Source organism: Sceloporus occidentalis, unplaced genomic scaffold (genome assembly GCF_023333645.1).
Source record: "Sceloporus occidentalis isolate IW3139 unplaced genomic scaffold, rSceOcc1.0.p SCAF_4, whole genome shotgun sequence".
In the NCBI taxonomy this organism is placed as follows: domain Eukaryota; kingdom Metazoa; phylum Chordata; class Lepidosauria; order Squamata; family Phrynosomatidae; genus Sceloporus; species Sceloporus occidentalis.
Window position 1 is genome coordinate 182,178,234 of NW_028316984.1, and position 12,217 is coordinate 182,190,450.

The window sequence follows — 12,217 nt, forward strand, 5'->3', positions numbered from 1 at the left end:
TTTAGATGTATAATTTAAGGGAGTTCCCTGGTCATTCTACATTTGGCAGGATGTGGTGCTGTGAAGTCTCATAGATGTCAGTTGCCTGGAAGTCTAGGTGTATGATTTCAGGTGGTTCAAACGTTATTATGGTGTGCAACCTGACTCACAGTTGCTTATTGATTTCTACATACCTTTACTATTGTTGGAGGGGTGGGGATACAAAGCTTGATAGTGTAGTTTGCTTAAAGTGTTGGCTCTGGTTTTTTTATCCAGACAATTCAGCCTCTGTTGGTACTGTCTAAAGCATATTGCTGCTTCAGTGTTGTGAGCTATCTACATCTGTACAACACCCCTACCAAGATACGAGTGTGTATATGTGTATGTTCTAAAGTGCGCTGTTTCGCTATAGTTAGACGGTTTAATTGGGGAAGACTCTTCTAGTCAGGACCTTGAAGCCAGTATCCATTTCTGAAAAACCTCAAAGTTCAGCTCCATCATTTTCATTTAACTACAGCAGGTTGGTCAAGAATATTGATTAAATTATTGAAATACTGAATATCTGAGAGCCGGCATGTCATAGTGGTTTGAATGTTGGACTGTGTCTTTGGAGACCAGGGTTCGACTCCAAGCTCAGTCATGTAAACCCACTGGGTGACCTTGGGCAAGTCACACTCTCTCAGCCTCAGGGGAAGGCAATGGCAAACCTCCTCTGAAAAAATCTTTTCAAGAAAACCTCATGATAGGTTCACCTTAGGGTCAACCTAAGTAGGAAATGACTTGAAGGCACACAACAAATAAATAAACAAACAAAAAACCCTGAATACCATCAAGCTTTCTCTCCAAACATATCCTACAGTTCTCAAACAAGGGAGTGAAGATAGGAAATTACAACGATGAGAAACAGGCACAGTTTAATCACTTCAACACTTTTGTGCTTGTCCGAGATATGTACTGTTGTTGTTGTGTGCCTTCAAGTTGTTTCCAACTTATGGAGACCATAAGGCAAGCCTATCAGGTGTTTTTTTCATGATTTGTTTAGAGGGTTCTTTTTCTCTGCCAATGCCTCTCTCTGAGGCTGAGAGTGTGTGACTTGCCTAAGGCCACCCAGTGAGTTTCTATGGCTGAGCTGGGATTTGAAACTCAGGCCTGTTACAGACAGCCAAAATAAAGCTGCTTCGAGTCACAGTGGAGGTATGGTGTTTCAATGATGCATGTGTCCTAAGAGTCCAGAAGCCACACCAAAGCCACACTCCAGTCCTTAGGAGTGGAACATGGCTTTGGTGTGACTTCTGGAGTCTTAGGACGCATGCATCATTGAAACACCATACCTCCACTGTGACTCGAAGCAGCTTTATTTTGGCTGTCTGTAACAGGCCCTAGTCTCTAGAGTCATAGTCCAGTGCAAAAAACTTTACACCCTGCTGGCTCATCATGAGAATTTACTATCTTTTGTTGAAGAAAGTAATTTGGGTACTTTCTCTCAGGAAGTCTAGATGGACACCCTTTTTTTAAAAGATGTTCCTTTGTTCTAGAGGAAGTTTCAGATATCAAGCTTTTTTTTCCTTGCCAGAGATTTTTTTTTTTTAAACTTAAATTTAAAAGGCATCTGGTTCTTGGGGTGGGGTCTACTTGAAGCTTCAACCAAGCTTCAGTTGTTTTCCTTATTCTTATTTGACCTTTCTCCCAATAACAAGGTAGCTAATAATGTATTTAAAAGAACAGAAATTAAAAAGTATACCAAGTCATTAATACATGTATGAATATAACATTTAAAAAATAATTTATAAAGTTAAAGCACTGAACATTAAAAAACATTAAAATTAATTAAAGGACTACAGTATATACAAACCTTAAAAACAGCACCATAAATAAATAAATAAATAAATGCCTGACTCTGGTCAATTTGTAAAAGCTTGATGGCATAAAAATACTTTTGACTTGCTGATGGTAGGAGAGCAAGGATGTGGCAATCCTCGCCTCTCAAGGGAGGGAGGGAGGGAGTTCCAAAGGCGGGTTACAGACCGCCTATTTGGGGCGAGCTGTACCCGCCCCTTTCCCCGGTGTATCGGGGCCTCAGCTATCAGAACGGCAGCCGCTGAGGCCCCGATCTGCCGCTTTTCAGGCTGCGGGGATGTGGCAAAACGCCGCTTCCCCGCAGCCTGAAAAGGGGTGTCCTTGGGGCTTCAAGCCCCAAGGACACCCCACGGCGGCAAGGAGGGGGAGAAAGGGGCCGCTTGGCCCCTTTCTCCCTTGCTTCGCTGGGCGCAGCCGTCTGAAGGCTGCGCCCAGTGAGGCAAAGCGGCACCGCAAACCAGGAAGGAGCTCCGAAATGGAGCTCCTTCCTGGTCCGCGGAAAGGGCGCAGTAAGCGCCATGGCGCGGACCAACGACATCACGTCCGCGCCACCCTGTATAGGTGGCGCGGTCGTGACGTCGTCATGGCGGCCCCCTTGTGGAAAGGGAGCCGCCATTTTGTACGGACTCAGTCCGTACTAGGGTTAGGGGGGTGCGGAAGCACCGCACCTTCCTAACCCTAGTACGGACTGACTCTGTACTTTCATGGCGGTGTATAACCCGCCACAGTTTCGGATAAGCTACAGAGAAAATTATTTTTCTTGTTCCTGCCAAGGAAGCCTGAGAAAGTGGTGGGACAGAGAAAAGGGCCTCTCCAGATGATCTAGGCGCTATAATAGACTCATAAATGGATATACGGTTCTTCGTATAACTTCAACCCAAGCCATACAGAGCTTTATAATAGCACTTTAAATTGTACCCAGAAACGGAGAAGCAGCCAGTGGACCTGTTGCAACAATGAAGTTGTGTGCTTCCTGGAACTGCCTAACATAGGCCCAGTACAGACCACCGGTTTGCAGCGGCCTGGGGGCAATTCTAGGGTTCCGGAGCTGGCAGCATCCACACACTCCGGAACCTTAGCATGTGATGGCGGTGGCAACTTTACGCACTGCCTTCCATGCAGAGCGTGTGTCGATTATGTCACCCGTGCACCGCATCCAAACAGTGCTGTGCACGCATGACATTACCGCAACACCTCAGGGCACAAATGGCACCATGGAGGCATCGCGGATAGGAGCTCCATTTCAGAGCTCTTTTGGGGTTGGATCCTTGTTACGGCTGTGCAGTTGCCACAGCAATGATCCAGAGGAGAAAGGGGCGGCTAGCGCCCCTTTCTTCTAATCTGTACTGGGCCTTAGCAATTGTTTTCTTTAAGTTAAAATCACTTTCATTCCCCCTCCTCCATCTTTTTGACCAGAGACTCTTGCTAGCTTCCCCTTGCTTTTCAAGTCCTGATCTGGCATGCAATGTCTCATTTTGTACTGTTTCAACCAGGAACACTAACACTTCCAAGCTTTTCCCTTGCAAAGTCCAACAGGATCAAGGAGATGTAACTTTTGGCATCTCCAAACCTACCTTTTGGGGAATACTTTCCTTGCACATTTCAATTCCCCCAAACAGTTTCCCCTTTATCTGGTGTGTGTGTGTGTGTCAGGGAAAATATTGCACTTTCCTTATTTTTGGACTTCTTTCTCTCTTCTCTCCCTTCCCTTAGCAGCACTAAAATCTCAAATTTTTTAACGCTAAACCCTCTTGGCCTTGCATGTTTCCTTATACTTACCAACCAACTGTATTCTGTTAGATACTTGTATTTTGCATGCACTGTTTGCCATTTATGAAGCTCTACTATAGTATCTGCTATGCCCCAAGGCAAATGTTGTGTATATCTTGATAGTTGGCTGTTCAGTATAACTCCTTCTTCAAAGAGTTCTGTGTGAATGTGGTTTATTCGCTCCAATTTGCTAAGACACACTTGCAAAGTCACAAGATCCCTTATAAACATGTGCACTCAGAACATGAATGAGTTCACTCATCTGTTGTGAGAGCATAACTGGTAACACCTCACTTCCCTATGTAAAATTTATATGAATTGCTATCATTCACAGAACTATTACAGCTATTGCAGATCTGCCATTTATCATCTGTTGGAGTTTAGACATTGCCAGAAATCACAAGAAGTCTTATCTGTTTTATCTGATGTTTGGGGTTTTTTGCCCTTGTTTGTGGACTACGTTGTTTTCAGTATAAAATGTATGTTACACAAAGATATTCATAGCTCATTTAAAAATAGGCCCACAGAAGTAAGTTGTTTTTCCTCCATGTACCTTACATCTGCACATCATAGTAAGCCAGCTTTCTAAAGAATTCTCATTCTTGTTTATGATACCATGGCACCCTATGTGTCAGCAAGAGAAATCTTTTCCCAGTTATGGTGCCTAAACTATCAGATACCTTCCTCTGGGAAGTACAACTGATACTAGCACTGAAGGTATTTCAACACCAACTCAAACCCTTTTGTTGACCAAGGTTACTTCTGCCTCTTTTATTGTATTCTTCAGCTTTTTTGTGCAATTATTTTTTAAAATTATATTTGAGCACTGGCATTACATCTGTAAATAGGAAGTGTTGTTGTTTTTCACACTGCCTTTTCTATGTAGTAAGAGAAAAGGCAGTACTTGGACTGTGATCTGGCCTTAACCCTGCAGGACTTTGTCCCCTTTGTAGAGACAAATAGAGGTCCAAAACACACTGCAGATATAATCCAGTTTAAAACCGCTTTAATTGCCCTGGCTCAATGCTAGGGAATTCTGGGAACTGTACTTTTATGAGACATTTAAGCTTCTCTGTCAGAGTGTGCCAAATAAACTACAATTCCCAGAATTCCCTAGCACTGAGCCATGGCAGTTAAAGGGGTCTCAAACTGGGCAACAATCTTGGTTCTTGACTGTTCAAAACTGAGAAGCAACTGGCAGGTGTGTGCCTGGATTCTGAAACAAACCAAAAGCTTTGTGAAATGAGAGATGGTTCGGTGCTGCCTACCTAGTAAGCAAATGAAATGGCAATGAAATTATTATAATTTGCCATGCAACACTCATTTTGGGAGGCGTTACAGTTGATCATAGAGACATAATACCTTTTAGAAAATAATACTTATGCTAAACTGTTTTGTTACTAGAAAGGAAAACAAAGCCACTCCCAACACTCACACTTTTACTTTATCTTTCCCTTTCTAATCTCACATAGAAGAGGTACAGCTGGCAGTGTACTGCTGTGTATGTTATGCGCTAAAGTGTACCGTTTCATAGTAATCTATGCATATAATCTCTGAAGAAGGCTGCAAACATGCCCATATGAAGCTTAGGGGAAAGTTAAATCAGGAAAGCACTGTAAATTTCCTTTAGAAGACAAACTAAAACATCCATCTTCAAAGAGCAAGGAAACTCACTCTGAACATCCAGAATCTATATGGCTCCCTCTTGTGATTATCACACCACATTTCAGGGCACAAAGAATCCAGCACTATACAATAAACATTCAGACTGTGTTCACTCAGCTGTGCCATTTCAAATATCCATGAAATTTTAATGGTAGTACCATGCATACATCTGGGATGTGTGTGTGTACATATGAAAACAAAGTGGGGGAAGCCCTCTTGGAAAAAACTTAAATATAAGCCTAATAGCTATTTTTTATTTTAAGAGATCCAGTCACAGCACTTATTTACATTTTAGGCATCAAATTACATGCATTTAAATGGTGTCAGTGTGGGCCTTTGCATAATGCAACGAACTATTTTTGTCTGTGCAATCTCACACCTGCTTGCAGTTGTCAAATCAAACTAAAAGTCAGCTGGCAAGAACTGTAAAAGGAAGAAGTCTCTTCAGCATTCAGAAATATCCAGATTGGTTAAATCAAGGAAGGCCTAGAACTATCCTATTAAAATCTCATCCTTTCCTCTACAGTTTTCATGAAGCAATGAAACATACAAATGAACATGAAGTTCATATATATTACCAGCTTTAATGTCTCAAACCACTCTACCTCTTATGGCAATTAAAGCAGAAAAACACTCTGGTGCAGCAAGAGAGTGCTGGACTAAGAAGAATGCAGTTTAAAATTCAGCCACGGAACTCAATGGGTCAATAATTATCTAAGCCTAATCAACCTTACAAACTGTTGTGAGAATAAAAGGGGACAATTTGCAAATGGAGAGCAAAATATAAAAGAGCCAGATATCTGACACTGAGCCTATTCAAGGTTTCCAACTGGAAACCATCTATGAAGGGAAAATGCTAAGAAACCCAAAGATTCAGAAAAGGGAGCACTATGGATTATACCAGGGGTCAGCAACCTCCGGACCGTGGGCCGGATGCGGCCCACGGGCGCCTTTCTGCTGGCCCCCGGTCCCTCCTGCCGCCGATTTCGGCCGCTCTGGCCGCCATTTTGAAGGGCAAAATGGCGGCGCCCATTAGGAGGCCCGATGTGGCCTCTGGAGCCCTGAAATTGCAAATATTGCTATTATTATTGTTGTTGTTATCCTTTGGTATTCTCTTTGCAAAATCCCCCCACATGGACTTGCTTGCTCTTTCCTGGTTGAGACAGTGGCATGCGTTTTTTGCTGTTTTGTGACTCCGCCCCCCGGAGGGTGGAAGCTCCCCCCCTCCTTCGCCCCCCCCCCCCCCCAGTTGTCTGAGGTACAGCAACCCGGCCCCCGGCTCAAAAAGGTTGCCTACCCCTGGATTATACTGTAAATATATGTTGGATAATGGAACATTCAAAAGAATTTTAGAAGAAAACCAAACTGTGCTTCATAGACGATAGTAAATCCTTTGATTGTATAGGTCATGACAAATTATGGTTTGCTCTAAAAGAAATGGGTGTGCCAGAACATCTGATTATCCCAATGTATAGCCTATATTCAGAACAAGCCAATGCCAGGACACAATATGGAAAAACAGAATGGTTTCCAACTGACAAGGGGGTCAGGAAATTGTGTCTTTTATCACTTCAAGACTGCCTTTTATTATCCTAAGGCTGATTATCATCATCCAATCGGCTAAATTTATAAGGAAAACATAACCAGAAAATGGGATCAGACACAGAGGAAGAGGCATAAAAATTGGAGGATGCTGACACCATGGTACTGGAGGAAAATCAGGAAGCTAAGTAAGGCCTGATACAGACAGGCCAAAATAAAGCTGCTGCGAGTCACTTTGGAGGTATGGTGTTTCAATGATGCATGTGTCCTAAGAGTCTGGAAGCTGCACCAAAGCTGCACTCCAGTCCTTAGAACTGTAGTGTGGCTTTGGTGCGGCTTCAGGACTCTTAGGACGCATGTATCATTGGAACACCATAACTCCAAAGTGACTCGAAGCAGCTTTATTTTGGCCTGTCTGTTTAGGGCCTAAGGCTTGTAAAGGCAGCAATGAAGAAAATAGACATGATCATCAACTGTAAAGATAAATCATAAAATACTAAACTATGGCGCATTCCGGCTGGGCCCTATTGGGTGCCGTCATTATGCACGAGGGGCGGCACTTCCTGACGCGCCTTGCTCCTCGCACGTAACGAGGGCGTCAAAATGGCAGCGCCCTATACAGATGGGCGCTGCCATTTTGAAGTGACGGACGCCTAGCGTTTGCACGTCTCTGCGCCCTTGTGACGCCGCAAGTACGCCATTGGCGCCTTGCAACGTCACAACGGCGCCACAAGAACCTGCTTTTTGCGGGTTCTTCTTGCTGCACTGGGGAACCGCGCGGTTTGTCTGCTGTGGTTCCCTTGCGTAGCAATCACGGGCGCCGGCAGACCGCCCTTTTGGGCGGTCTGTAAAGCTCCTTAGAAACATTCAGGCCATCGTATCCATGCACTGCCATTGTATTCATGCATTGTCAATTCCCTGCCAATGCAGGAGTCTACAGCCAAACCACCCCTGACAGATGGTAATTGAAGATCTGTTTAAAAGTCTCCAGTAGTTGAACCTAATCTGGATTCCAAATTTCAGATAAGCAATGCGACTGTAATTTAGACAAGGACAGGACACTGTGTTACTAAAACATGTTTTAGATGTAACACACATTTTAAAAGGTTTGTCAAAGAATACATACCAATTATTCCCCTAAGGAACACCTCTCACTCAGGAATTTTGGCAAGTTGATGATCACACTTGTCTACTCTTGAATGCCAAAATTACATACAAGTTATAATCTAGATAGCAAATCATTCAATGGTACACTTTACTAACTTAACAGTAAGATAACATATGGCAAGCATAAAGATTGGTTAACCTAACAGTTAAAGCAACAGTGGATGCCTTGTGCTGCCAGTTTTCTTTTTTTCAATGCTGGAACTTGTTTGTGACATTGGCATCTCATTAATATAGCACCTCCTGTTCCAAAAGAAGAAATATGAATCTTTCAATCCTACATAATTCTATTACAAATAGACTAGATTTAGCCAGAGTTGGTTTGAACTGCCCAGATTATAAATACCATCAAGTGATAATACTGCAACTTTAGAGCAACCTAGACTCCTAAAGCACAAAAACAAGACAGTCTCTGTATAAACAGAAAGCTTGTAATGAAGGAAAGGATTATGCTCAGGAGATCAATGATACTATGGAAACTCAGTACTGCTATTTTTCATATCCTGTTTTTTCTTTTAAATCTCATGTAGCTTTAAAGGCAAACTGGGACTATTTTGTCTAACCTACTTTTCAAAGTGTTTTTATGGCAATATTATATACAAAATTTTCATTTCAAAATATTTTAAAAATGTCTAAATAATTGTAAATAGACATTACAATTCAATAAAGAGAGGCAGGAAGTAGATTATGTTTCAACTGAGATTTTGCCCCATTAAATAGAGATGGTTGAAACACTGTTGCTACATGATGCACCCATCTCTATACTGGAAGTATTTATTGCAATAACGCACTGATGAAGCACTCAACAGTTACCCAAGAAGTGTTTCCATGATATTTAAAAAACAAACTGAAGCCTAATGCCAACACATTTTACTTCAACAGCCTTTATCTTCTAATATTAACAATATGAAGCCTTACTTACTCATACACAGCCACGTTACACCTGTGATACCACAAAACTAAGAACACTCACAAACCCAAGTACAATGTGGGGAGGAAATGCCTAAAAGGTAGAAACACTTGGTAAAAAGTTGTATGTGAATTAAGAATGAGTAAGGTGGTACAAGAGACTAATACCACTTTTGGCAATGAAAGAGTACTCTCCTCCCACTTCTGTGACTCATCCCTAAACCTGCTTCTCTTAAAAGAGTCTATAGGCTTGCCAGTTACAGGGAGCTGTCAGATAAATGGTACCCAAGAGCAATTTCACTACACAAAGGCATTTAGTCCCAGACAAATCCTTTAACATAAGGGCTCTATTCCTCCCAGTCTGGCGTTATCCTGTGTTGATGCTGCAGGTCAGCAGCCTCAGATCAAGATCAGCCAGGACAAATGGCAATCCAGCAGTTTTGGCATAACATTAGCCCAAAAGGAGCTTAAAACCAGCTGTTTGTGGCCAAGTTTCCTAGAAACTGCTGTGACAGCCAACAGACCCAAGGCCATGCACTTCCTTACCCGTGGCCACTGCTGCATCACCTGTGAGAGTCCCAGTTGTGGCCTGTGACATTGGAAGGGGGTGCCTGGCCACATGGGTTAAGCCAGGTGTTCTGTTTTTGCCCTTATGGGCTGTGGTGGGGGGCCTTCACAGGAGAAATGGCAGTGGCAGCAGGTAATGTGGGTGGGCACGTGAACAGTCATCTGTTGTCATACCAGTTCAGGTAGGTTCTGGGGATAGGAACAGGCCAGGACCATAGGGTTGGCCTGTGGTATCCTGCTCATGTGTATAGACCGTGCTGTGATACTGTAGCCCATGAAACAACTACAAGGATCTTCTTTTCTAAAAACTCCCATTTTTTAATACATCCTCAGTACATTTCACCTCCACAATCAAGGATGACATGGGAATGTGATGAGACAATAGCAGGCCTACAAGCATACCCATAAACAACACTGCCAAACACACCTGGCTTTCTGTCACCAATGACAGGTCAGCTACCAGGGGAATTCTCATGCATGCACTAATTTCCTCCCTTCCCTAACAGTTTAGATTCTCTACAACAACAATGTGTCCCCTCCCCAAAATGTAGGTTTAAATGTCTGGAATAGGATTTGGATTATAAAATCCTTGATCAGAAACAGCAGAAGATAAATGAATGCACAGGAAATAACTGTCTCTTTACTCACGGAGTTACTTGCTCTATGATAGACCAATCCCTTTGAAATTCAATAACCATTTGTCTATTTTACACTGAGATCCTACTATAACAAGAGTGGGGAAAGTGTGCTTATAGGCTACATGCCACCCCCAACCTAGATCCTACCCCCACCCCAGTTTTCATGACAGTTCCAAAGTTTCACTTGAAAACCACTCAAAACGCCACCTGGAATGATGTTATGCAGTAAAAACAATTCACAACCCTCAGATGACAAGGTAGGGGAAAATATTATTGCTGCCACCTGCATCCAAACAAGAAGTGCAGCATGGCTCACCCTTCATCTATTCTTCCCTTTCACTTGTCTGCTTGCCCAGTAAAAGGGATAAAGAATGTCGCTGCCACTAACAACCTGCTCTACTGCCTGACTTTGTGTGTCTTCAGAGCCAGGCTTTGAAGATAACACAGGCAACTTTCTAAGTCAGACCCACCTCATCCAGACAACCTGCTCTAAAGATCATAGAACTGGGTGCAGAAAATTTTCAAAAATGTTGAAGCCATGGAGGAAAAAAACCCATTTTCCCATTTTTTCTTGGAAATTATACACATTTTTTTAAAAAAAAAATCAGTATTAGTATACTTTAAAGATTTAATGTCACTTTGTTACTTTAAGAACAAAAATACATTATGCATAACTTGGTTTGGCATAAAATTATCATGACTGATATATTAAAAGGACACTTCATTTAGAAAATACTTACAAGTGGAGTTTATTTTTTAAATTATATTTTTGTTATAATTGGAAATACTAGGGACTGAACTACAAGAAACACCTGAAGTATAAGGAAACTTTGGTTTTGCTAGTTTATGTGCATCTGCCAAAAAACCAAACCCTAGTTAAGAGAGAGAAAAAAATAACATTAGTAAAGCAAAGGAAGTTATTTTGTCTCCTCTCGCCTCCATAGTCAGGCCAACCTAACACATTTATTCACATAAAAGCAATGGGGGTGGGAACAGGATGGGACAGGACCATGAATTGTAATGATGTGAAATACTGTACATAGTATTACATAAAAATCTACCTGCCATATAGTTCTTAGAAGCAATGTGAGGGGAGCAAATACTGGAACACCCTGTCTTCAAAATTTTAATCACTGCCAAGAAAATACTGCATAACCATTGTTTTCAAAAATTTTTGGTGGGCGGGGGAAAGAAGTCTTCCAGGGGAAAATGAGCAACATTTTTTCCCTAGTTATTTTTCCTGGGATTTATTTCTCTAGCCAAACAGTCAAGAAGCTGCTGGCTCTTCCTGGAAGAGCAGGGTGATAGTGGCAGCTTTTTCTCCCCTTCTGAACAGGCTGGAAAGTAGGCAAAATGAAAGCAAGGGAGGAGAAGGGGAACAGTGAGAAAACTGTGCTGTGCTGACTCCTTCAGCTGCAGTTGGCGAGAGAGCACTCTTCCCCTATCTCTGTCTTCTGACAAGAGAAGGGGAGTGTCATAAACTGCCCTACGCAATACACTACAGTACTGCACTATGCAGTGTACTTTTCTTCCACTGCAAAAAAAACTTCTAATACTGAATTTTAATTAATCATATAAAAATAACCTCTTTTAGACTCTTACCTGGATAACTTTGTAAAAATAAGCATACTGTCGAGCGGTGTTTTTATATTGGCTGAATACATCATGTATGGCCTGAGTTGACTGAAGATACTGAACCTCATCTTCTTCAAAGTAAAGAGGAGTATTGTATTCATTTGGGAGAGTCTGGATGTAAGGCAGCCAGAAAGAATTGGGGTTGCATCGTTCACACAGAAGATGGAATGCTAGTGTAATGTTGCCCATGGCTTGGAGAATTCGGTCTTGAGAATACAAAGATCCTAGAAGAAATAACCCATAAGAGAATCTCAGTCTCTTCAAAATAGAAATGCCAATGCATAAGAAGTTATCATTTAAAAAACAAAAAACAAATCACCAACAGAAAGAAGTCAGTTTTGCAGTAACACACATGAAATTTCTATATTCACATTTCTGCCAAAACATTTTACAAAAAGTGGTTCATTAATTTCTGTGAAACATTTCTACACCCTGAACTGACTTCCCATAGTCATTACTGACTTCCCAAACACATTACTGTATTTCAACTA

General features: G+C 42.0%; 1 protein-coding gene across 4 annotated transcripts in view; it reads right to left on the reverse strand.

Annotated features, from left to right (window-relative positions):
• The window catches only part of SETD3 (SET domain containing 3, actin N3(tau)-histidine methyltransferase), a 67,433-nt gene that overhangs the window by 38,059 nt on the left and 17,157 nt on the right, over positions 1 to 12,217 (reverse strand). For all 4 annotated transcript variants that reach the window (XM_089522504.1, XM_089522502.1, XM_089522505.1 and 1 more), the window contains exon 6: positions 11,694 to 11,950. In XM_089522504.1, the coding sequence (XP_089378630.1) occupies positions 11,694 to 11,950 (257 nt within the window). The remainder of the gene's footprint in view (positions 1 to 11,693; positions 11,951 to 12,217) is intronic.